Source organism: Amyelois transitella, chromosome 15, assembly GCF_032362555.1.
Source record: "Amyelois transitella isolate CPQ chromosome 15, ilAmyTran1.1, whole genome shotgun sequence".
In the NCBI taxonomy this organism is placed as follows: Eukaryota; Metazoa; Arthropoda; class Insecta; order Lepidoptera; family Pyralidae; genus Amyelois; species Amyelois transitella.
Window position 1 is genome coordinate 8969003 of NC_083518.1, and position 27709 is coordinate 8996711.

The 27709-nt window shown below is 33.7% G+C and overlaps 1 protein-coding gene across 1 annotated transcript; it reads left to right on the plus strand.

Moving 5' to 3' along the window:
• The first annotated feature begins 362 nt into the window (after nt 1-362).
• LOC106139537 (fatty acid synthase) lies at nt 363-26559 on the plus strand. The gene is made up of 40 exons (XM_013341009.2): nt 363-521; nt 921-1113; nt 1340-1460; nt 2090-2293; nt 2958-3074; nt 3989-4164; nt 4512-4648; nt 5053-5259; nt 5762-5948; nt 7413-7575; nt 7991-8160; nt 8739-8890; nt 10052-10235; nt 10554-10702; nt 11073-11254; nt 11665-11784; nt 11992-12101; nt 12505-12695; nt 12920-13080; nt 13333-13590; nt 13928-14045; nt 14137-14394; nt 14478-14772; nt 14960-15105; nt 15521-15667; nt 16008-16111; nt 16811-16961; nt 17415-17586; nt 18151-18263; nt 18637-18801; nt 19507-19694; nt 20337-20492; nt 21038-21274; nt 21791-21923; nt 22652-22817; nt 23561-23711; nt 24207-24354; nt 24761-24937; nt 25423-25525; nt 25988-26559. Exons 1-40 carry the CDS (start codon nt 363-365, stop codon nt 26557-26559), a joined length of 7041 nt encoding a protein of 2346 aa, XP_013196463.2.
• Nucleotides 26560-27709: the final 1150 nt, after the last annotated feature.

Below are 27709 nucleotides of genomic sequence, written 5' to 3' on the forward strand. Positions count from 1 at the left end.
ACACTATTAGAATCTCAATTTTCAATACCATCATTGAACCATAATATAAGTAGCTGAACGCGACCTTTTAGTCTTTTCAAGACTGCTCTGTCTACCCCCGCAAGGAATATAGACGTGATTATATATGTTTGTATGTACGAGGATTACCATGATTAAAAATACACTTGTTTACTTCAATAGAGCAACACTAAGCGTTTTCTTCAGAAAAAAAAAAAACTTATTTTAAATAAAATCTACAGAACCACACCAAATAGACCATTTCCTCCAAACTAATTTTTAATCCAATGCATAATTAGCACCTCATATAAATACATCGTCAATGTACCTCAATTCGGTTGTTTCGCCCGAATCTCCAACCTACCATGGCTCCTTCTCCTCAAGAACACGTGGTCGCTGACCATGTGACCTTGGAAAAGCCGATCTCCACCCTGACAGGAGATGAGATAGTGATCAGTGGGATGTCAGGGATATTCCCTAGTTCCACTAGTGTGTTGCAGTTTAAGGAGAATCTGTTTAACAATGTGAGTTTTATTTCATTTCAATGAGAAGTTTTCTTATATAAAAGTCGAGTCGAGCCAAGTCGCGGGCGTATGCTAAGTTATAATTTTTTTAATTATAACTTAGCATAAGCCCGCGACCTTATTCGCGTTTTACTACATTCATGCGAAAGAAATGGAGTTGTCCTATACTAATTCTAATAAATGCTTTATTTATCTAGCACTGCGCCAACGCTAATCTTCTGTTTTGTTTCCTTCCACCCGAAGATTGACTTTAAGAGATTGCATTAGCGATAAGTCCTCTAACATCTCTGTCTGTATCGTGCTGTTTTGTATGTTTTACTTTTTCGTGCAATAAAGAGTTTAATCTATCTTAAGCGCCGGCAACCACACGGTATAAGAAGTATAATAAAAAAATTACAGGTTGACATGGTGACCATGGCTGAACCCCGCTGGGTGTTCAACCACCCAGAAGTATCGAAGCACCTGGGTAAAGTGGAGGGGATAGAAAAATTCGATGCCCAGTTCTTCAAAGTGCACTACAAGCAAGCCATAACTATGGAACCTATGAGCAGAGTGTTGCTGGAACACGCGTATTCTGCTGTTTATGATTCGGGTAAGAACAAAATACAATATTAATTTGGTCACAGTTTGGTAAGAACTTAATAGTTATTGATTGGGTTCAATAATAATTAAGTAATTTTCAATTATTATCACGCACAAAATTTGCCTGATTTAATTCAAAACACAAATTATATCTATGTTACAGAAATTAAAAAAAAATCAATCAAGTGTTTTGAAAAAGTGTTTTATTAGTTGAAAGATCAAGATTTTTTTTTCAGGAATCAACCCCATCGAACTTCGCGGAAAAAGAGTGGGAGTGTTCATTGGATCTGCTTTTTCTGAATCTGAGAAAACTATCATCTTCGAAATCATTCAACGCAATGGTTTCGGAATTAGTGGGTTAGTAATGAATTGAGAAAATTGATCCTTTATTTCTGGTTATGAAAAAACATGACGAAACTTTATATGACGACAATACGGAAATGATTTATAAAGTAATGAAAAGGCTCCATATGAATCTAGCTACATCTACGTTGATGTACTAGATTAAGTGCTTAACTCCTTAGTCGGCCTTAATGAAATTTTCAAAAAAGAGATGGAGTGGCCCTCATCTAAAGTGCTGGCAATTATGAATCGAATTAATTAAGCAACGTCCACATTGGTGTAGCAGGTGAAGTGCTTATTTCCTTAGTCGCCCTTTAATGTGCCGGTAAGTTTACACCTATCTACGTGGATAATCCGAAATCAACGTATTAACACAACAATAGTAAGCAAATGAAATGTTTTATTTATCTATTCACTAATCCATGTACATTTTCATGCACATACCATTTTGTAAATTGATGTTACCTAATAATATTTTTTTCTTAATGTACAGTACAGTACACAGAAAACATAGCAATGATAAACACAAGAAACCGGCCGTACAATCGCCTGCTTTATTTTGTCCATTAATTTTGGTTTGTATGAACACGGGCCGTGTTTCTCTGCAGGCGAGTGTACAAAGTTTAATAATTTCTTCATTACAGTTGCAACCGAGCTATGTACGCCAACCGTATATCCTATTGGATGGACAGCAAGGGTCCATCCTACGCGTTGGACGTAGCCTGCGCTAGTTCCATGACATGTCTAGAACACGCGTACAAGAGTATTAGTTCAGGCCAATGCGATGCTGCCATAGTTGGAGGTTGTAATTTATGCATGCACCCTAATGTGTCGCTGAATATAAGACGGTGAGTGTTCTATGAAGTGAAAACTGCTTGAGATGTCGTAAAAGGCGACTGTGGGACAGGCTTATAATTTTGGGATTCTTCTTTCGGGCGATGTGCTAGTAACCGGACACTATTTGAATCTCAATTCTATCATTAAGCCTAACAGCTGAACGTGGCCTGTCGGTCTTTCAAGACTGCTGGCTTTGTCTGCCCCGCAAGGGAAAGAGACGTGATTGTACTTTAGGTGCGTGGCGCGCTTTTTGTAATAGTTAAAAAATGTTTAACTCGCGGCAGGACACGTGACCTGATTGAACATTCGTAAGGCTATCATTCTTTAATATTCAAGCTATCACTGTTGCCGGCAAAGTTTTTATTTAAATTCATTATTTTAACTGTTTAAAATCGTCTATCCAAAAAAGGGAAGGACGAAAAAGCCACAATCCCTCCCCTTACGGAATATGTTAGCAGAAAGTAGGTTAAACCGTCTGAATGCTCCGGATTAGTATAGTTTTAGTTATACAGACAGGGCTTGTAATGGAACTAAAGGACTATTTTTAGATGTACTTAGAATAAAAAAAATATTAAAACGATTTTTCAAATGATTGTTTCTCGCGCATATTTGTATCTTCATTGGAACGTTAATTGTTGGTAATTGAAGTTTATCTATTTATTTTTTTATTTGCAGTGCTGGATTCCTTTGCACAGATGGTAAGACCAGGTGTTTTGATAACAACGCCGATGGTGCAGTAAGATCGGACGCAATTAGTGTACTTTTCGTTCAGAAGGCCAAAGATGCAAAGAGGTAAGTCTCAATAATGATGAAATGTGAACTCAAGGTATTAAAACTGCTGAAAGCAAAAAAGTGAAATAACCGAAAACAAACTCTAGGCTTCGATGCAATGTGTAACTAAAAATACATACCATAACATATAATAACGTCTATATCCCTTGCGGATTAGACAGAACCGACATTCACCAAAAGACTGAAAGGCCACGCTCAGCCGCTTGGCTTAATGATAGAATTGAGATTGAAATAGTGAGAGGTTATTAGCCAAGTTATTTTTTTCTTCTCTTCCATTTTAACTATCTTCTTTCTTCTATACTCTAAAACAAAATTAAATAATTAGAATAAAATACGTAATTTCTTACAAGAAATATCAATATGTTTACTGTCCGGCACCAAGGGACGACTTAGTGTCCGGTGCTAAGGGACACACATTTTCGTTTATTAGATGTTACCTACTAAAATTGTTTAAAAGATGTAATAATATTCTACCATTTTACGGATAACAATCGAGTACTGATTTTATCTTTGAATACCACTCAAATGTAAATGCATAAATATACTAGAATTACTTACATTGATATTTAGGTGACGCCGTGATTTCGAGCCTAAAACAGCAAATTTTACTCCTGCCGCGGCCGTGTGCGTCGCTGGCGAGGCACGGCGCGTGATCTTGTACCTGTATGCCCCAGCACCCCTTTCACTTGTATTTTGAATCGAACTGATTTGTTCTCGCTTGAATAGTACGAGTGTCCGGCGCTAGGTGCCGTCCGGCGTTACGGGACTTCCCCCTATTCATCCCTTGAACATCAACCTGTAATTATTTTGTAAAGCAACATCATATACATACAGATAGGCATTCCGGGAATGTTCCCGCTATGGAGAACTATGAGCTAATTTGCCGAGTATGTGATATGAAAAATATTTTCCAGAATTTATTCCCAAGTGTATCACGTCAAAGGGAATTATGCTACAAATCCAAGGGTGGATGACGAAGAATTCCTTCCCACACGCGAGCCGAAAGAAATTGTGGAGTTTCTTGATGCTTTTTATTCTGAGATAGGAATGGACCCGACTAACGTTGACTATGTAGAAGCGTATGGTTCAGGTGAAATTAATTATCGTAATATAGTATATAAAAAATTGGAAATAGCTTTTGAAGTATCAACATATGTATTTGCTTTTGGAGAAGTATTTTTTAATCGACAACATGATAGAACTAATATCAAAGCAAAAGTACTACGCTTTCAGAAGAAAGAAATCCCTCACAGGGATAAGTCCGCCCTTGTGCATTGTTTTTTTTTAATATCTTTTTATATACTACTAAAAATTTGTTTATACAATAAAGTATTTACAAACAAAAGATATGAGAAACTTAATTTATTTATATAAATAACAACAGGTTTATACATTTATAAATTTTATCGGTGATTTTGACAATAATTCCTTTTGCAGCTCTCAAAAGAGCCGATGGGAATGAATTAGAGGCAATTGGTAAGGTGTTCGCCAAGGACAAGCCTATTAAAATTGGTAGTGTCAAATCTAACATGGGTCACAGTGAACCAGCATCAGGCGTTTGTTCGTTGACTAAGGTAATTTATTCAATTTACCTATTTATCTTACAATTTTAACATACTTTTAAATTTATTATGTAAGTATTTGTTTGAAATTACCTAGAACATTATTTGAATTATGTTCTTGAAAATATTAAAAGTTTACTCGTAGAATAAATTAGGGAAATAATAGTACATTTAATATTGTTATTACATACATTTCATGTATAGAAAGACACAGTTGTTTAAGAAAAGTTCTAACAAAAAACAATAGAGTGAAATAATTTTTAAAACTGTGATACTTGAGCTAAATCGTCAAAAATAAAGACGGTTAAATTAATATTTTTGATTGATTAATAGTTATATAGTATAGTAAATTGTGCTTAGTAAGAAAAATATAATCATTATTAGAAACAGAGTTTTTTATGTTTACACTTTTGTAGGCATGCCTTGCTTTCCAAAAAGGCGAGATTCCAGCCAACCTGCATTACAGCGAGCCACAAAATCACATTCCTTCAGTGAGAGATGGCAAAATACAAGTTTTGACTGAGAACACGCCTTTTAACAGAGACGGATTTATAGCCCTGAATAACTTCTCATACAGCGGGGCCAATCTGCATGTGTTGTTGAAAGGACATTACAAACCAAAGGTAGTTTCTATAACTAGTTTAACACGGCTTTGCTCGGGGTACATACGTAGCTTTTAATACCCGCAGACAATATATCCTTGTAACGATGAATTTCCATGATTCATATTTTTTAAGACTGTTCAAGCCTTATTGGCTATGTCTACCCCGCAAGGGATATAGGCGTGACTATATGTATGTATCATATTTTTCAATCAAAGTCATAAACTTTATTTCTTCACAATATTGGTATACCTACTTGTAGATTGTTTTTGAACAAACGTCTTTACCAATAAGGCTACCTAGATCTGTATAACTCAATTATTTTGATGAATCATGTAAGGACTAAACCGATAGTTTACACGTAGCTAAAGCCATGGACAAAAGAAGAAATTAAAAAATACCAATAACGACAAATATTGTACATATGTTCAAGTCAATATGTTACATTGGATTTCGAAGAAATTCACTAAAAACGAGAAGGGAAAATGATATTTTGTTTCTGTAACTTAATTTTCTTTCAAAGGACCCAGAGCGCTACAAAAGCAGCATTCCCCAACTGGTTGTAATCTCTGGGAGATTAGAACCTTGCGTGCAGATCATTCTGGATGCCTTGAAGTCACACCCAATTGATCCTGAAGAAATTGGTCTCTTGAGGAGCATCCATAGTCGCGACATTCCAGGGCATTTGGCTAGGGGCTACGTCATACTGGGTAAGTTTTGAACCTTTATTAACAACAAACTATTGTCCATGATTTAGTTCCCTGACAATGTCATTAAAGATCGTTTTATCAATAAATGCGGTACAATACGTGATGGGCTCATAAAAAGACGTAGGTTTCCTACAGATCTACATCAAAATCCTACTGAATTTTATATAGGTACACATATTTATCATTATTACGCCTGTTTCCCTCGAGAGAAGGCTAATACTATTTCTTGTACCATGCGTGAAAATAACTGATATAAACTACATAATCACGTCTCTTTCCCGGAGGAGTATGTAACTTATCTGTTAGCGAAGCGCTTACTTCAGTCTTTCTTTCTAAATATAAGTTAGCATAATTTAAGGTTATACATATTTGTTGTTAGGTTTAATAAAATCTTTGTCAGTTTTAAGAGTGTGGCGCGCAATATTGTTTATAGTTTGTATAAAAAAAAATAAACTGATACTCGCGCCAATTTCAAAATTTGAACTTGCTTTTGCGTTGTTTTAACTATTAATCTATTCTGTGCAAAATAAAGTGATTTTTATAACTGAACGCGCGTGTTTACCTGGCATGACCATCTGTCGTTAATACTACCTCTCTGGGATGACTACATTCCATTTGCTACAAACTCAGCATAATTCTTTCGTATTATCCAACTTTGCATTATTAATCTTGCAAGCTCGTCGGTTTAGGGTACTCTTGACCTGACTTTTCGGTAGGTACTATTACTTACCAGAAAAAATATTGATTCATTTATTATTAAACTTCATGTATTAATATCCACCAAGACGACTATCTTTTCATCTTTCAGTAAAATTTCTAGTTCAAACTTTCCGCTGCTGAATTTCCTGTTGGAACTACGTTAAATTTCATTTTTGAACTAATCTGCAGAGTTTAATTGCTCCTTCTTCATAAGAAGATATGATACGATTTCTCGCGCCGGGCGCCAAAAAATAATTCAGTGATAAAAAATGAGTTTTTGCTACGGTTTAGTAGCACGAGTTTGTAACCAAATATATTTTTATGTATATAGTCAACTATCAACTACTATTCGTAGAACTTTCGTTTATATACGTAGGTAGGTACTTACTAATTTTTCCCTCGCTTTTGTGTGAAAAATGAATGAATGAAATCCCTATAATATATTTAAGGAACTACCTAAACTATAGTTAGACACTAAGGCGGCATTATTTCATGAGCGAACATGCGTGAGATATAAATGATCAGTCTTATTGTAAAAGTACTGAAATAAAAGTACCTTATATAAATACTTCTATTCATTACATACAGACATGGCAACCCACTTTTTCATAGAAGTAGGGATTTTTTTTCAAAATTCTCATAAAAATAAAAAATAAACGCAATTTTTCAAAAAACGAATATGCGCAGAAGGAGTATATATTATAATTAAAAACTTAGAAAACAATATTAAATAAGTATAATTTGTATTTATTTCTCTCTCATCAGACACCAATGAGAAGAACGAGACAGTAACAGTGGCCGAGAGCACAGAATACTACCCAGACACGACCCACCCAGTCTGGTTCGTGTACAGCGGCATGGGTTCCCAGTGGGCCGGAATGGGGGCAGAGTTGATGAGAATTCCAATATTTGCTGCTGCTATTGAAAAGTAAGCAATAATTTTATATATTTTGAATTTATCATCCGTCGAGCTAAGGTTTTTGGTTTTTCAATTCCACGTGTGACATTTCAAATTAAACGACATGTTATAAAAATAACGGGTCATATTACGATATACTATATTACGATAATCCTACGGGTTTCACTTCGAAACAAATTCCCTTCGCCCGCTGTAATCTAGCTGGAAAACTTAAAATACAAATCTTTGTTACAAATCCAGTCGTTTGAACTTCCAGATTTTTGTTTTCATTCATTCTATACAAATATACTTGTATAAATATTTTATGAATATATGTACTTTTTGTTTAATTTCATCAATATTATGTAATTAACAAGTATATCACATTGACCTTCACCATTTGTATTCTACAATTGACCTTTTACATTTCTATTTTTTCTTTTAGATGCCACAAAGTACTTGAACCCAAGGGCTTGGATATCGTCAAGATCCTGACTGACCCCGACAAGACCATCTACGACAACATCCTCAACTCTTTCGTCGGCATCGCAGCTGTTCAAATCGGTCTCACCGATATCTTGAAAGCTATTGGTATCGAGCCCGATAATATTATTGGTAAATATTTCAACTTCATTCATGATATAAATATAATAATCGATGATAGGCTTATAGATTTGGGTTTCTTCTTTAAGGCCATGGGTTTGCAACCTGCACTATTTGAATCTCAATTGTATCATTAAGCCAAACAGTTGAACGTGGTAAATCAGTCTTTTCAAGACTTCTTTTCTTCTTTTCTTTTCAAGCTCTGGCTTATATTATCATAAGTTAGAAGCGGAACTCCTCAATGTATTACTACAAATTAATTTTATGCTCTGAGTACATATGTGTCAATTGGGTTTTCCCGAGTTCTCTTTTTGATTGTTAAATGTTGCAAATACACGCATTTTTTAATTTTAATCCTTTCCCTATAAAATGAAATCATTCAAACGAGCTGTGGAAGTCAATTTGGAATAAAAGGCATAAGCAAAGAATAAATCACTTTTCTTTGTAGCAGAATTTGAAAAAACATACGATCAATAACAAAGTTATAATATAATAATATAACATAATAATTAATCTTATATCCTTAATAAATCCAATCCTTTCTAAAACGCAGCCAGTCTTAAGATATCTAATTCTTACTTGAATTCCAGGTCACAGCGTGGGCGAGCTCGGATGCGCGTACGCCGACGGCTGCTTCACCGCCGAAGAGATGATCTTGTCGGCTTACAGTCGTGGTCTGGTCTCCGTCCAGACTCCCTTCATCAAGGGCTCTATGGCCGCTGTTGGTCTTGGATATAAAGCTGTAATTATCGTATTTGTTTTTTTTTTATTCATCTTTACGTTTTGTGTCTTCTGAGGATTTAGCAATTTGGAGCGAGGTCTAAGAAGTTAGTTCTATTCATGTACGCTTTAATTTATTAGCTTTTGTTACCCACGTTTTTGTTTTTATTTTTGTCTGTGTTTTTGTTTTCTCTTTTAATAATGGTTATACGCTTTTTGTGTGTAATATTTAGTCCTGATATACATTCAGTCAGAAAAGTATCGGGAATGGATTATTTATTTATGGTTCCAAATTCAAATTTTTGTTTTTTTTGTTGTTGTTAGATTGGCACAACTGTTTTCCATTTTGGTAATAATGGTTATATGCTTTTTGTGTGTAATATTTAGTCCTGATATATAGTATAATAATAATAAAATATTGAATTCATTGATAAAGTACAATTATGTAGGTATACGTATTTAATATTTAACAGCAACGTATCACAATTACAAGAAGTTCAAACAAAGTTTTCTGGTAAAACTTTTAATTATACTAACTTATCAGTAACCAGACTGATCAGTGTCGAAAAACTTTAAATGAAGTACTCTACGAGAAAGTTTATAAGTATTCAAGTCCAACTTTTAAACCTAATTAAATGAAAAAGAGCTCCTTCATCATAGAATCAAAATTTTAATGCGTGAATTCTTTAATGTATTTTTCGTAAAGTAAAATATATGTTTAAGAAGACTAAGGGATAGGTTTATAAACTTGGGATTTTCCTTTGTCCATAGGAGAATCCCAAGTTTAGAAACCTGTCGCTATTTAAATCTCAATTCTATCAATGAACCTAACAGCTCAACGTGGTCTGATAGTCTTTCAAGACTGCTAGCTCTGTCTACCCCGCAAGGGATATAGACGTGATTATGTGAATGAATGAATGAGAATATTATTTTTTTTTGTTCATTCATTTATTTTTCACTTATTCATTCCACACAATCTAATAATAACAAAATAAATTTATATTTAATTAAAACATAAGCTAAAGAGTTTGTACCCCCACGCAAAAAATATAATTAACTTAATAGTGGACGAACTGTAAGAAATTTCTTTAGAAATAATTAGTGGCCTTGTACAAAGTTCTTCTTTTAGTTCTGTTGTTTTTTCTCAAAGCACATAAATAAAATACTCATTTCATTTTCTAAGGTGCTCGCACTTTGCCCACCCGAAATTGAAGTGGCCTGCCACAACAGCTCCGACTCCTCAACTATTTCTGGACCCGCTGACATCATGAAGGAGTTTGTGGCAGAGTTGACGGCCAAGGGAATCTTCGCGAAGGAAGTCCCCTGCTCCAATATTGCATACCATTCCAGATATATAGCTGAAGCTGGTGAGACCTTTTTCTTTTCTACGTTGTTTATATTCCATTCCTTTGTCTATGACTTGTGTTCTTTGTTTCAATTTTGATTAAGATTATATTCTTCCATTTCTAGTTCTTTTATTTTGCCATCTTATGAGATACTGCATTATAACATGTAGATATTTTGAACTATTAAAATAAATTAACGAAGACAATAATTTACGAAATCTCAAAATACCTTACATTAATCTTCACTTTTGGGTGAAGCATTACTGTAATAAAATAAATGAAGACTTGCTGTAGAAGAAGATTTAGGATAGTCTGATAAAAATATATGTTATTGATCAGGGCCTGGGCTTCTCAAATACCTGGGTGAGGTGATCAAAGACCCCAAGCCTCGCAGTGAGAAATGGGTGTCCACTTCGGTGCCACAGGACAGGTGGTCGGAACCCATCGCTAAATACTCATCTGCTGAGTATCACACGAACAATTTGTTGGTAAGTTAATTTATTATAATGAAACCTAGCTTTTTGTCAATAGGTTTGTTAAAATTAATAGATTTCAAGTCAAATAGATTTTTATTTTCTTCAGTCGCAATCAAAACATAATGGTGTGATGAAAACTGAATCAGATTCGTTTAGTCTGGCAATGTTCAAAGCAAGTATTGATGAAACGTTATGCGCGTGGGTCACTTAACATATTGTTTATCTATTTATCACATGATAGTCTTGTAACATCAAGAGATTAAAATTCACTCGAATGCCATCATTGTTGTCAATTATTGTATCCTGATATTATCAGTTAAACTCCTCTAAGTATATGAAAAGTGTTAACAAAGAAAGTCTTAACAAAATAATCGTGTTCCAGAATTCTGTCCTCTTCGAAGAGACGTCAAAACTGATTCCTCCAAACGCGACAGTAATTGAAATCGCTCCCCATGGTCTTTTACAAGCGATTTTAAAGAGGTCGTTGAAAGATTGCAACAACATTCCTTTGACAAGACGAGCCCATACCGACCCTGTTAAGTATTTGCTGGAAGCTATTGGAAAGTTAGTACGTTTTTATTTTATAAATTTTGTATGTTTTATTTGCATTGAGCCATGCAGCTGGGCGTGACATTTGAGTCTTTGCGAGACTATTGGTTTTGTCTATCCCCGTAAGGGATATAGACGTGATTATATGTATGTATGTTTCATGCTGAGATGAAAATAACTAGATTCCGAATGGTAGATTTGATAACCCTAAGAGAAATTGTAGAAGCTTAAATTAAGTTCAAAAATAGTCTAAATAGAGATTTTAAACTACCATAACTAATGATTTTATAACATTACATTTATTAAATTTTATTGATAGAAAGCATACAATTTTGTGACTCTTTCAAGTAAAAAATGTTGTGCCGTTTTGGAAGGATTACAGGAAGCATACAGGCTATAATTTTAAAGTGATGATTAATTTGCAGATTATTCCAAGCTGGCCTCAACCCGAAAGTCGATGTGTTGTACCCAAAAATTGAGTTCCCAGTGTCTACGGAGACTCCACTCTTATCGCACTTGGTTGGGTGGCAACATTCAGAAAATTGGTAACTTATTACTTATTTACTCATTATTTCTTTTATGACAAGTAATATCATGTGTATACTAAACATTAATAAAAAAAAATCTTTATCTCAAATTCATGATTTATATTATAACTTATATCTCATTGATAAAATAAATGATGCGCATTTTACTGTTACCATATTTTTTATTGTTTTAAACATAATAATACAATTTCCTTTCAATTCCAGGCCTATCGCCCGTTACTACAGTCAAGATAGAATTTCGTCCATTAGCCGTAATTTCGTGATGTCAATTCATGATGACGACTACCATTACATGAAGAGTTTCATTAGAGACGGTATTTCTATTGCAAACCTTTATAAATTCAAGATAATAAGCATTTCTTAAGCTAAAAAAGTCGTAATGATAAAAAAAATAACTATTTACTTAAATTTATTTTATCGTAGAAGATTTGAATGTACACTTTATCGCACCACCTACTTTTTATCTCTGGTTGGTCAGCCAGAAAAGTGGTAAAGAATATCATAAGGCACTTAGTCTGCCTTTTGTACGTTTCTGTGCAATAAAATTTTAAATAAATGACTGATAAAGTGTTGAAGGTATTTATTAGGCCATAATAAAAGTTCAAACAACTAAAGTAAGGGATGATAATCATGACAATGATCTCAAAACCTTTTCTGATCTAACATCAATAACGTTTGGTCATAAATATAACGTTTTATGCCAATTAATCATTCCAGGTGAACCAGTATTCCCTGAAACGGCATCTTTACTCCTTGTCTGGGAACTGATGGCTATGTACAAAGGCGTTGATTACAGGCAGATGTCAGTTGAATTTAATAACGTCCATATAACTGGCGAGGCTAATATTACATCCGAAATGCCTCTTAGACTTGGAATCAGTATCCATAAGGGAAACAATCATTTTGAAGTAAGTTTCTATTTACCATCGTCATCGAGTCATTTTTATTCTTTAAAGAACGGAGCATATTAACTATATCAGGTTAAAGTACATTATTATTTATGGACTCAAATTTAATAGGATTTACCATAGAAAAGATGATATTGAATGTGGTATTGGTATTTTTATATGTGACCCACTGTGAATTATCAGTTTCAAAATTTGTTTTTAGATTAAATCTTATACTTTTTCAGGTAAGTTTCAATGAGAAGAGTATTGTAAATGGATATGTTACTGTGCCATTTTCCAAAGATATTGGCCACCAAGAAATCGATGAAACTGAAACAGTGGATGATGTTATTCTCAACTCTGAGGATATTTACAAAATTATGGAACTGAGAGGGTTTACCTTCAAGTAAGTCATTGTAAAGATAGAAATCTAAATTAAAAATAAATTATTTTGGGCAGCCATACACATATATAATATTTCTATATAAATTATTATTTACAAAACATAGTTTAACTTATGTAAAATGGTAAAAGATATTTGTAGCGATTGATTAAGTATGAACCCTATATGTTATAGTAATAGCAGTGTATCTACAAATTCACCAGAATATTGATTATGTATTTTAAGTTTTATTACTAATCTAATAAAATCTTTTAGGGATATATTTAAGTCCATAGTCACATTGAATTCACAACGAAACAAGGCAACTGTAATAGCATCAGATGAATGGGTGACGTTCCTGGACTCACTCATTCAGTTCAACATGATAGCACGAGACCACGACGGTGTATCCACGCCTAAGTTCATCAAACACTTAAGTATCAATGTTGACAAACACAAGGAAGCTGAGGCGAAAATTGAAAATGGCGTGGCCACTTACGAAGCTAAACTCTACAAGAGTTATAATATCGTTCAGTAAGTCTTGTATTTGGGTTTATAATATAGGTTTTTAATCGTTTACTAAAATAGGTAGTAAATTGATAGATTTTCAAAAATGTGAACGTAAAGTAATAGATATTATCTCTCGTTTAGAATCTTCTGAGAGTAATATAAATTTCCTAGAAAGTTTATAAATTTGCGGTTTTTGTTATTTTCCGGTGACGTTTCTATTTTTTTAAAGCCTTTAATTGCTTTTGTTGTAAGTAATGAAAAGTATCATTCTCATAAAAAGAAAATAAAAAGATCAGTGTTAGAGATATGTTACTAAAATTATGTGAAATAGCTTAGTTTAATGGAAAACTTTTTTCTACAGATGTGGTGGGGTTCAGCTTAGTGGTATTACATTTACTGATATACCTAAAGTTGAAGAAGAACCTGACATGCTTGAAACACGTACTTTTGTACCCAATTTTATTACTGGAGATGTTGATGTAAGTTTTAAATGTAAAGTTCTCCTTATTATTATTTTTTTTGCCGCTGTATAATTCAATCGTGATGTAATGTTTATTATTTTGCTTGTAGGTATCAACAGCTGTCTTGGTAAATCTTCAAATCGTTGGCAACAGTAGTGTGAAAAAGACGGTCAAAGTTACCGAACTAGTTAACAAGAGCCCCATATTTACAAATGTAATTAATTTCGAATCAGACAAAATACTTGAGAATGAATTTGTTGTTCAAACTGTCGAAGTGGGAAATAGCAATTTTGATGAATTAGCATCAGAACAAAATGTTAATGATGCTGATTTGGTCATTGTCAATAATTTAGTAAGAAATGATAAGGTAAATCATACTTATTTTTCTAGAACTTTTATTAATTCAAATTTATTATCATTAGTCAAATTTAATTATTAATATCATTTCAGCGATCAAAGAATCTATTCAACATTCTTAAGAAAGACGCTTTTGTGTTATCTTTGGAGCAAGATACGAATGAAACTCATTCAATAAAGTCCAATCTGTTTGAAGCAGTCACTGCAATGTATATTAATAAACAAATTTTAATGCTACTTAAGAAAGTAGACAAGCAAAAAGAGAAGGTTTACATCAAAGTATCTCAAGACAGCAAGTTTTCTTGGGTGTCAAAGTTGGAAAGTGAACTGCTTAAGACCAAATCAATTGTGTTGGTTTCAGAAAGACAACTGTTTTGTGGATTAATCGGTAATTATTATTTTGGGGTTTTATATGCCGACATGAATTTATGATGAATATGTCCTTTTATTTTTAGTTAAAAGCTTATTAAGATTTATTGTACGTTTGCAATTAATTATTAAATCAATTATTTAATTATCTTAAATTTCTTTACCCATTAAAAAGTCTATAACAGTAAACAATAACATTCTTTTAGGTTTAGTAAAAGTATACAGAAAGAAATTTGGCGACCAAATATCCCTTCTGGTTATCGATGACTACAACGCGCCGTCGTTTGACCCGGAAAACAGTCTTTACAAAGAGCAACTTCAGAAGAATTTGCCATTCAACATTTTGAAGAAGGTATTTTATCGTTCATCCCATTTTTGTTTTTACGAGGTAGAAGGAGTCGAATAGTTTCGAAAAGACTTGGAGACGATGTTCATCTGGATGGCTTATTGATGGAATTGAGTTAATAGCCGATTGCCAAAAATAATCTCAAGTGTGAAAACCTTTACTGTGATTGGCTTTAACAAACTGCTCGAGAAGTGAAACAGCTGGCTTTTTTTGTTAATAATTATTACATTTAATAAGGATGTCACATTGATGCAACTATTAACATGACTGTATGCAAACTGCATGGAATTAACGCTAAAACATACCGTTTTGATTCCCATTTGCATACATTAATATCATGCAACGCGAAAATTTAAAAGTATTAGTAAAAATTTACAGCCAACACTTTCTTGAAACTAATAAAATGTTTTCTTTTAATAAGGGTCAATGGGGCGGATATTACTATCTGCCTAGTCCAAAGACGGTCAATCTTCAAAATGTGACCCTTGTCAATACGGTGGTTGGTGATATTGATAGTCTGACATGGGTTGAGGCACCACCTGTACCTTCTAGCAGCAATTTGGTACAGGTAAGAAAAATTCCAGCTTACTGATTATAAAATTAATTAATATACCTAGTAAATGGTTCATTGTTTTTTTTTCCTATTTTATATTGAATATTAAGATATTTTAGTCTTGATATAAATAACACGAAAACAAATTACGAGTCCGATTAGTATTACCTCTACACTGTATAAACTATAAAGTAATTTGACTCTAAATAATCAAAGATGTGCAAGATCAATTACTTTGAAACTAATTTTAAAGTCTTACTGACTTTAAATTGACTTTAAAATGCAGTTCAGAGTCTTGTTATATTAAAATCTAATTTGAAATAACAATAAAATACATAATGTATAATTTTTTTAGGTCTGTTACGCCGATGTATCGTTCAAAGACGTTAAAACTGCGATCCACGATGATACGGCAGAACAATATAGATTTGGAATGGGCTACAGTGGAATCAACAGCAAGTAAGAGTCTAAGATTATTTACTTTCATTTGAACTTTTAAGAAGATGCCCCTGTATTATTTATTTCTCTTTTTCGAGATAAAGGAACCGAGTTCTTTTGACTCCCGACTTTAATCTCAATGCTTGTTGTGCCTTTGATTTTCAAGTTGTTTTGAGAATTTTACTCCCATTATCTGATTGTGAAAATTTAAATATCCTTGCTTAAGTTAAGCGAAACGTTATAAAAAGAAATGTTTTCCCGGTATGAAAACGTTCTAAGAATTGCTACAGGAAATTTACACTTTTATAAAAAATATTTTTAATATTTAGCAGGTATTTTCCCATAATATTACCATAGTTTCAACAATATACCTCTATTTATGCCATTCTGTAGTGAAAGTTGTGCGTGTGAAAATAAATCAATGATCTTTATGCTTTCATACAAGAATGGCTGTTGATAAATTCTTAGTCTTTTTTGTCCAAATATGTCACGCTTCGGTATTACCTCTTCTTATTAGAAACATTTGAATTTGTATTTCTGTGTTTTTGCATGTAACGAATAAACTCAAAAACTTCTGAACAGATTTTGATTATGTTAAGCATAGAGACAGGTAAACTATACCAATACCAAGGGGTATTACATACCATTTTTTTAATTCCTACTGAAACTATTCACACTGAAGCTTTTTTGCCTTTTAGCTAATTATTATGTTTTTAATAGTGGTGAACGAGTTATGGGAGTTATCAAGGGCGGTGCACTATCTAGCACTGTAGAGGCTGATCCAGACCTAACTTGGCCAGTGCCAGAACACTGGAGTTTGGAAGACGCGGCTACAGTACCTCTTCCGTATCTCCTTGCTTTCTATTGTTTGGTGAGTTTGGATCAAAAACTGCCGGGATACCTTTAATTCGTTTGTTATGATGATCGATGTCATGGAATGCTTTTGTTTCATAAACATCTGGATGTTTGGCTTGTCGTTATTCATTTAGTAATTCAACTAGTTATCTCAAACTTAAGCGGTTCATCCACTTAATTGTTGGTTGTAAAATGAACATTGTGAAATTTTGCATATTGTTGTGGTACTTAATCATGATCTTAATTTGAAACATAAGATGATTTATTGCCCTTAACATTAGTACTTACTTTAAATCAATATTTATCATCAAGTTTACTAATGTTTATTATAATTTCTCTCTAGTCACATTTACTTTTGCTGGTTTTGTCTCTTTTACTCTGTCTCTGAATATTTGGCAAATCAAAAATTTTTGAAAATAATAATATTTTTATCTCAATTCTGTTGCTTTCAATTCTTACCTTTTACCAGGGTACAAAGTATGGTCTACGCAAAGGTGCGTCTATCTTCATCAACGGCGGCGCAGGCGCACTGGGCCAGGCACTTATTTCTGTGGCATTGTCTCTCAAGTGTAACGTCTTCACTAATGTCAGCTCTATTGCGAAGAAACAACTGTTGCTTAAGCTGTTTCCTGAGCTTAAAGGTAGGTATTTTTGTTTCAAAAATCAAAACAGTTTTAAGGTGATTTTTGAAAAACCTTTAACCAATAATGGAGCATCGGATAATCTGTGCAAGGTTTAATTTTGTGGCATCAGATTATCCGCTTCCTGTTAATACGTTACAGCTTGCACATTGCATAATTATGAATGTATTGAAACGTCAGGAAAAAATCCGGTATGTTTACGTTAATTATTTATTATAAACTATAGTATCGTTGAGTTAGTATCTCGTAACACGAGTATCGATCTTACTTCGAGGCTTACTAAATCTGTGTAATTTGTTCCGTGTATATTTATTTATTTATTCTCGTTTGCATACTTACTAATATGTTTTCTGGTTACTTGATAATTTTAATTCACAAAAATCACATCCAATACATTGTAGTGTTTCGGATTAACTCTTATGATATTTCGAATGTCAATGTTTATAAAATTTGGCAAACAACATTGGCCGTAGACACTCTGTTTTTTACTTGATAAACTTCTATTATAAACTACTATTGATATTATTACAATTTCTCTAAAGATAATACTTATTAAATTTGCAGAAAGCCATATTGGTGATTCAAGAATTGAAGCCTTTGCCCACATGGTTATCAATGAAACAAATGGACAGCTTTGTCAATTGGCTATCAACTGTGCTAGCGGACCTATGCGTGAGGTAAGTACAATTATTTATGGTCCATTTGAGCCATTGTTCTTGATTTCTATATCTTTTATCAGTTACATTTTTCTCAAAGTGTGAGCTGATTTTTGATTTCCCAAGTTTAAGTATGTGAAACCTACATTGTAAGTATGAGAAAGCATGCTCTAAAAAGATTTGCTCAATTTTTATGTTCCGTTATCTAACCGTCTTCTGTTCACTGCTAATTTCTGTCACTACATCTTATTAGTATTTTCCCTCTTGACAAACAAACTCTGATTTGAAAAACTGTGTCATAAAAGTCTGAAATACCACAAATGTCTGTTTGAAGATCTCATTTCAGTATGAATGTATGTTAAAACTTACCCTTATTCTATTTCTAAAATTTTAGGCTACAATGAAAGTTCTAGGCCTGAGCGGCTACTTACTGGACCTGAATGATTACGACATGGCTCTAAACAAAGACCTTGGGATGGCATTCTTGAGAAACGAGAGGAACTATAGGGCCATTCGGCTGTCGTCCATATTCATGCCGCAGTATTTGGAGGAGAAAAAGGTTCGTTTATATAAATTAGACCCGTATTAACAAATGTCGTGGCTAAAGGTCAAATAAGGAGTACCCGAAAGAGTTTGAATAAAGAGAGTTATGAATGTGGACGAAGCGAGAGAAGTATGCAGGGGTCATGGCAAGTGGAAAGATGTCTCTCAGTACCCGGGAATGAAGCGTAAAATAATTTTATGTATTTGCAATGCACAATGTTTCAGAATAATATTGGCCGTAGTACACAAATACCAACTTTAAAAAGTTATAACTACATTGTATACAATCCCTAAAGTTAAATGCTGTGTTTTGATGTGCCTCAAAATTGATAATTTACTTATGTAGGTAAAATAATGGGTTTGGGTTTATGAATTTTGTCGTTGGGGTTCCCGGCACCAATACAAAAAGGAATAATATCTCTTTCCCATGGATGTCGTAAAAGGCGACTAAGGGATAGGCTTACAAACTTGGGATTCTTTTTTAGGCGATGGGCTAATAACCTGTCACTATTTGAATCTCGGTTCTATCATTGAGCCAAATAGTTGAGCGTGGCCATTCAGTCTTTTTAAGACTGTTGGCTCTGTCTAACCCGCAAGGGACATAGACGTAACCATATGTATGTATTTAATTTTGTCGTTCAATATTGTTTAAAAAAAATTCTCTGACTACCGCGAAACAGATATAGATGTGATTTTATGTATATATTAATCGTCTTTCTAGAAACTCCAACTGCTGATAAGCGAAGGTATTGCAATCGGCAGCGTAAGGCCTGTGACCCGAGTGGTCTACTCTCCTAATGACGTCACGAGGGCATTCAGACTCATGTCCATGAACAACCACATAGGGAAAGTTTTAATTAGAATGAAGGACCCAGCGGCCATAAAGCAAGGAGTCAAGGTTGTGCCTAGGTAAAGTAATAAAAAAAACTCGTAAAAAGTTCTTTTGCGCGGGAAAATAATTAATACATGTTCAGATTGTTGTTTTCTACGTTGATTGATGTATTTTTTTTTAAATATAAATGTTACTTTTGTTTTCTATGTTGATTTTTCTTTTTTTAATAAGGTTACTTCCGTATTCATTTCTCTTAGATCACAATGTAATTTTGTAACAAAATAAAGATCTATATGGACAACATTTTTATTTATATTTATTTATTTATTATATTTAAATATTAACAGGCAAAGCCAGCTGGCAAACATATAGCAACGTTTGTCATGATTTGTCTGGTTCGCAAAAATATCGGATTTTTATTGTTAAACATTTTTATTTATTTCCTTAATTACAGGACAGTGTTTTTTGTTTTTTTAAATATAAAAATATATGCTAATATTAAAATTTAATTTTTGCTGTGTACAGTCCTTTGCAGAGAAATATAATCCCTTGTTGATTCATACCTAAACCATTAGAGAACAAAGTTAATCTGTAATTTTCTGTACTTAATACATAATCAAATAAAATTTATTTGTTACCATTTGTCATTCGTCATAATAACAATTGAGTGGTTAGTTTGAAGTATCAATAATAACAAAGGGTAATTTTATTTTATTTAGGGTCAGTTACTCTTCTACTGGAAGCTACGTAGTGATAGTCGACGACAATGGCCTGGGAATCGAACTGGCTGACCATCTCGTGAAGAGAGGTGCAAGGAACCTGGTTATACACGTGATGCCTAACTATATCACAGGATACTTTTATACCAAGTTGACGTGAGTAACTTTAATCAATAAATAAATAACATAAAATAAATCACGCCTCTCTCCCGGAGGGGTAGGCAGGGACATTTCCACTTGCCACGATCCCTGCATACTTCTTTCGCTTCATCTACATTCAGAACACTTTACATGCAAGCTCGACGGTTTCAATCAATCATTATCAATAATAAATAATATGACAGTGTTATCAATCATCAATACATTATTAGTTGAAATTAATAATATATATATATATATATATATATATATATATTTAGAGCCATTAGATAGTACTATTGGTAGGATAATAATTAGAAAGATACATGTTGAAAAATCGGTTTGTATTTTTATTTTAATGCATGTCTGGTTGCATATACTGATTTCTGGCTCTACTTACAACTGGTATATGTTATGAGCCGTTTAGGGCTCAATACCAGACCAGATGTAGTAACATGATAAGACTCTTCGAAACGTACAAAGTCACAAAGAAGAAATGGGATTGTTATTTTGCATTCCTCTTGGTTTATCTCATCGCGACATTAACCTTTTAATACTTTTAGGTCCTGGAAACAGCTGGGTGTATCGCTAAAACTTTCATCAGCCAACCTTGAAACACAAAATGGATGCGTTAACTTATTCAAGGAGGGTGCCAATTTGGGCCCGGTCCGTGGCATTTTCTTCGTTCAAGATTCCAAAATGGCGGACGAAGCTCGCGATTTCGCCACGGACTTCAATAAAAGCACCCTGATTGTCGCAAACTTGGATCTGGTTTCTAGGAGTCATTGTCCGGAGCTAAGGTATTTTTATCCACATTTCCATATTCTGCGCTTGGCATCCGAGAAATTCATATGGCATTTTGTTGAATTTAATATGCTGGATTTTCTATTGGTGTTCCCGTTTTTGATGCGGAAATAGAGGGTATTTTAAGAAACAAATGAAAAATGGTTCAGAATTATGTAAGAAATAATAAAATAAAATTAATTTCTTTTAACATAATATAGGCTTGTTGCATACGAAACTATTAAAGGATAAAACTGTTAAACAATAAGAAAATTGTATCCTAATTGAACGACTTAAGATTTGTAACGAACTTAAAAGTATCCCAAAATTTGTAATACCTTGCTGTAATATTTATTGATTTAAACTTTAATGCACCTCAAATAATTTATAAATAATTATAAAATATTCACGAAAATCTAAATCACACCCTCGTTATTTTTAAAGCTACTTTCGAACATTTTAAAACGGATCAGTATAAATTATAGAACTTTGTGTGGTTTATTAAAAGGTTTTGAAGTGAAACGCTTTTTCAGCAATTTCGTGGTATTGAGCCACGTGACAGCGAACGCCTCATCTGAATTCGCAGCGGCTGCCTCAGAAAAAGTTTGTGAGTTGAGACAAGATGTTGGTCTTCCGGCATTGGCGCTACGCCTTGGTCCTAACCAGGTTAATTTAAATTTATCTTTTATGGTTATTAACCTAAAATATGGTATTTAACTGATATGGTTTTCATCGTCTAATCTTTCTGCATCTGGCGATTCACCTTGGTACAAACCAGGTATTTAGCTTATCATTATCAGATCTTGTGGGTAAAAAATCATAAGGTTGGTTTACTTTAATGTGTAAGTAACCCGCGCGACATTTATAAATATCTTCTAATCATTTCTAGAAAGTGATTTAACAAATTGATTTGATTTTGACTATTCACATACGGCCTCTGTGGCGCAGCGGTAGTACGCTTGTCTGTGACACCAGAGGTCCCGGGTTCGCATCCCGGCCAGAGCATGATGAGAAAAGAACTTTTTCTGATTGGCCTGGGTCTTGCTTGTTTATCTATATAAGTATTTATTATAAAATATAGTATCGTTGAGTTAGTATCTCGTAACACAAGTCTCGAGCTTACTTCGTGGCTAACTCAATCTGTGTAATTTGTCCCGTATATATTTATTTATTTAATTCTAATAGCAGCAGTTCAAGAGTTTTAAGTTTCCAAACTCTTAGAATATACCTACAGAAATATTTTCGTGAAATCCTTAAAACGAATTATTTAAAATTATGGTTTTAAAAAAATACCTATACATAAATCCGATTCACAAAAATCATACAACATAATCTTTGCTCAGTCCAAAGTCCGGCATAACATTTTTCCAGCTAAATCAATCCCATGCTTTCAGCTGCAGCAATTCTCCAGCTGTTTCCAATCAAACGTCCGCCCGCAGTCCACGTTCGCAGTTTTCAACGCTCTGGATACGGGCCTCAAGTTGAAACATTCCAACATGCTCACTTTCGATGTGAAAAAACGGAACGCCGACTATTTAATCCGTATAGCAAAGATCATTGGTAAGTCTGTAATTTTACGCTAGAAATGATTAATTGAATAAGACAAAATTTACATACATACATAAAATCACGCCTCTTTCCCGGAGGGGTAGGCAGAGACTACCTCTTTCCACTTGCCACGATCTCTGGATACTTCTTTCGCTTCGTCCACATTCACAACTCTCTTCATACAAGCTCGGCGGTTTCGGGTACTTTTGACCTGACCCTTTACCAGGACGTCCTTAATTTGATCAAGATACGTTCGTCTAGGTCTTCCCACTCCGACCTTTCCCTCCACACTCTCCTTGTATATCTGCTTAGTCAACCTGCTTTCATTGCCAAGTTAATCTGCCAAACAAAATTTTACTAGAGTAAATAAAATACAGAAAAAAAGTTGGTTTTAACTTTGATGTTAATAAGTTAAGAATTGTTTAATTAATTTCATACATACATACATACAATCACGTCTATATCATTGCGGGGTAGACAGAGCCAACAGTGTTAAAAAGACTGATAGGCTACGTTCAGCTGTTTGGCTTTAAGATATAATTGAATTAGATAATTGAAATAGAGATTAAGATACAATTAATTTCATTGGACAAAATTTCATCAAAGCACCGCAAGCAAGCAAGTATCATTTGGATTTAAACTCTTATAAGTGATTGATTATTTTTATTGATCAATGAAAATTAAAAAAATGTTCACGACCATTTAGATTTCTTTTTTATATAGTTCTTTATGAAAACAATGTTGTTATTTCATAGGAAACAAGATCATGAACAGTACCAGCGATGACGTCACTATAGAAGAATTGAATCTAAACGAAGTCAACTTGGAGGAAATCAAATCTGTGATAAAGGAATTCTATAAGATAAGACATCCGACTGAAGCCATTTTGGAAATGACATTGGCCGAGTATGTTTTATTATCATTAAACTTGTTTTATCTAATGGATTTTGTTCACGGTCAGACGGTCAGGTTTTCTTTTACATGGAAATGTACTTTATCAGTCTGATCTCAACGCATCTTTAATTAAAATAATATCGTTAATGTATATTTAAAGTTCAATAGGAAATAACTGAATTTTAATTTAAAAAAAGTTCATTAATCTTTTAAAAATAAATTTACAGCTTTTACACGTATAGCTGTTTGGCTTAATGATAGAATTGAAATTCAAATAGTGACAGGTTGCTAGCCCATCGCCTAAAAGAAGAATGCAAAGTTTATAATTTATAAGCATATCCCTAACGATAACCATGAGGAAGAGATGGAGAAGTCCTATTCCTTTTTCTATTGGTGCCAGGAACCACACGGCACATATATTTTTCTCAATTCTATCAGTAAGCCAAACAGCTGAACGTGGCCTTTTCAAGAGGGCTAAAGACGGGACTTTATGTACGTTATTTTCAGGCTTAAATCTGTAGAGAACATGTTGAAAGTGCCTTCAACAAATTTCAACGCTGGTCTGGGAGCCTTCATCAGGTTTATTGACATTGACGAATGTATGGCTGCTGAGCCCATGGTATCTTTGCCTACGCAACTCAGTAATGCTACAGAGGTAAGACTATTTTTTTTTTTGATAAAATGGCAACCCAAACCTTACCTATTTTATCAGATTGTAGCAACTAATTGCTTTTGCATTCACGCAATTACAAAATCACCTTTATTTTTCAAATGTAAGTAGTGTTTCTTGTGCAGTCCAAATGTTTCAGATTTATTATTTTTGGAATTGTTTCAATTCTTAAATGTATCTAATTTGATAAACATAAGAAGAAATGGTTCTTATCTGGTTATTATCCTGGCATAATTTCCTGAATATAATATATCAAATGAATAGGACACTTATTGATTTCATGATAAGGCGTGATTTTAGTCGTACGAGTAATTTGAAGGAATGAAAATGAAACCATTTTCACGTTATGTAAACTAACTTTATTAAATTTTAACTTATTTCTCCCCTTTAGAAAGAAGAAGAATTAGACCCAAAAGCAAGTTACCTGATGCTGTTACCCGGCTTCGAAGGGCACCACGAGATCTTCAGAACAGTCTGCGAAAGAGTAAAGATCCTGACTATGGTCCTCCAATTGGGGCCGGACCAGTCCGCCGAAAGTATTCCCCAAATGGCTGCAGATCTCATGAAGGTAGGTTCATTCCCAATAAATATATAATAACTGCATTTAACGATACATTAAATTTTACAATTTTAGTGTTTTTCTGATGAATCCTTTTTAAAAGATATTTTTGCCGTAACAGGCGACTAAGGGATAGGCTTATAAACTTGGGATTTTAGGCGATGGGCTAGCAACCTGTCACTATTTGAATCTCAATTCTATCATAACGTGGTCTATCAGTCTTTTCAAGACTATTGGCTCTGTCCAACCTGCAAGGGATGTAGACGTTATTGTGCGTATGTATGTATGTAAAAGATATAAATTTATATGGTCATATGAGACATACAATAATTGAGTAGCAAAAATTATAATTTTAAAACTCTCTTGGTCTAGTTGCAATTAAGTTTTTAATATAATATTGTGACATTTGTAAAATTAATTGTGTGCAAATGAAATCAATGGTTCTTGCCCTACGTCGGCGGATTTGTTACTAATTGATCTTCAATTGTTTTCAGTTCTTGAAGAAAAGGTTCGAGTTCAAGTCGAAGTTTTACTTGTTAGGCTACTCTTTTGGAGTCAACGTGGCTCTGGAATTGGCCGCTTTGCTTGAGAGCGAAGGTGAATTTGCTTTATTTTTTTTTACAGTAACAATATTATAACTCACTATTTTGTATATTACTCTATTCAATTATTTTTTATTTTAGTCCGAAGATTTAAATGGTGGTAAGGTGTTATGAAAAGCTTAAATTAACCAACAGAAAGTAAAGTTAAAATTTTTAATTTTTATTTAAAAAATGGCTGGCTATACCGTAGAAAACTTCCTTTTTATTATTATGTGCGGTAAAACTTTTTCCGGACCTTTTAATTGAATAAAAAAATTTACTACGTTATATTATCAAAAAGTTTGTAGAGAGAAAAGCCACAAGCACTTGCTTATTTGCAATAAAATTTCAAAATTCACGCACAACCGGCCTTAATATCCAATATCCATTAACTTGCAAAATGAAATACCTATATACGGAGCGTTGCCAAAAATTTAACATTTCCACCGCTAACTTCATTTAATTCCGAATTTCCCAGGTCACGTCGGCGTCGTTTACTGCTTGGACAGCAGCCCAGACGCGTTACGGGCACAACTAGATGCCTATATCGGCAAAATGTCAGACACAGAATTGCAAAATTACATTATCGAGCACATGTATAAACTGATGTCGGGCCAAGAAAACAAGGAGTTAGCGAAAGAACTGCACAAAATAGACGATTGGCACCAAAAGATCGAACTGGCAGTGATAAAATTGAGAGACTTGGTAAACTACTCACACGAGTACAAGAGGACTTTGCTGAATTCGCTTTACAGAAGAATTTTAATGAGCAGAGAATATGAACCGAAATTCGTTTTGAATTCAGAACTTGTATTGATGAAGGGCATACCGCATCCCAATGCAGTTGAACTACCAAATGACTATAATCTATCGAAATATACTAAGCAACCTGTTAAAATCTTCGACCTTAAACACGACCATGCGTTAGCTCCACAAGACTGCAGAATTTCTAACATCATCAATAACTTCTTGGAGCCAAGCATTCTGGAAGATTTTAAATCTAAAAATCTTTGCGAAACGTACTTGGCTGATGCTCAAAAAGTGTTGTAAATTGTTAATTAGTCACTAAGTTAGAATAGTTAAGTTATAATACGGCCACTTAATAAAAATACTATCAAATTAATGACTTTTATTCTTCCATGGTACACATTCGAAGAGCGTTTAGGTTTAATTTACATACATTTTATCACGTCTTTATTCCTTGCAGGTTCTAACCTCCTTGAATAGCTTGGTAGTTCAGGCTTAGTGATGGAATTGAGATTGAAATAGTAGTAGTACAGATTGCTCGTGTCATTACCTAAAAGTTAAATCGTAAGTTTATTAGCATGAACCTGACCCTTGATTGACTTTTATTAGTTTCACGGAAATGAAAGCAGAACCAACTAAATTTTTCTTCATGCCTAAACCAGCATGAAAGACTAAATTTGCAGAAGATGTTTGTAAATCAGGTTCTGATAAAGGCCCCAATTGAATCAAAGATCACTACTATACTTAGTGGTCATAAACGGACCATGTCCAAGAAAGCATCTAGGACAAACGCCAAATTAAACATCAAAATTTTTATTCATTATCATGAGACAAGTCAACGTCACTTAATAATTGTCATATCTTTTTGTTTCACAACATCGGTTGTCGTCAAATAAATTACTTAATTAAAACTAAGTTTATTGCCGCTTCCAAAGCATCAGTGTAGAAGAAGCGGAAGCAAACTGCACTGTAGCATTTTCTTCACTAACGGCAACTTAACAATTATCCAAACTTATAACAGAAATGTGGACGAGAGAATACATTGTTATGATTATAATTGATTTATACGAAATTTTAATAATAAATGGTCCATACAAAGCGTGTTTAGTACCAATCTATTAATAATTCCTTAAAAAGCAGATATGTTAGAGCTAAGAACCCCAATTTATAGGTATTTTCTAAGTCAGTGTTACCTCTAAAGTAATATTATCTAAATGAGAGATACGTTATTATCTCGCAAACTTGAGGGGAGTAAATGAGAAATACCTAGTATTAGTAACATGATCTTGAAGACTTCAATCATTCTGAAAGTGCTGTGTATAAAGTTAACGCACATAGCGTTATAAGTAGCAGTTAGTGTGTTAAAACGGATATTTTAAACAGGCCTTAATTATTTTGCTGTGCGAGCGAAACAAACCAATCAACTTGGACAGAAAATACATTTTTGCGGTCT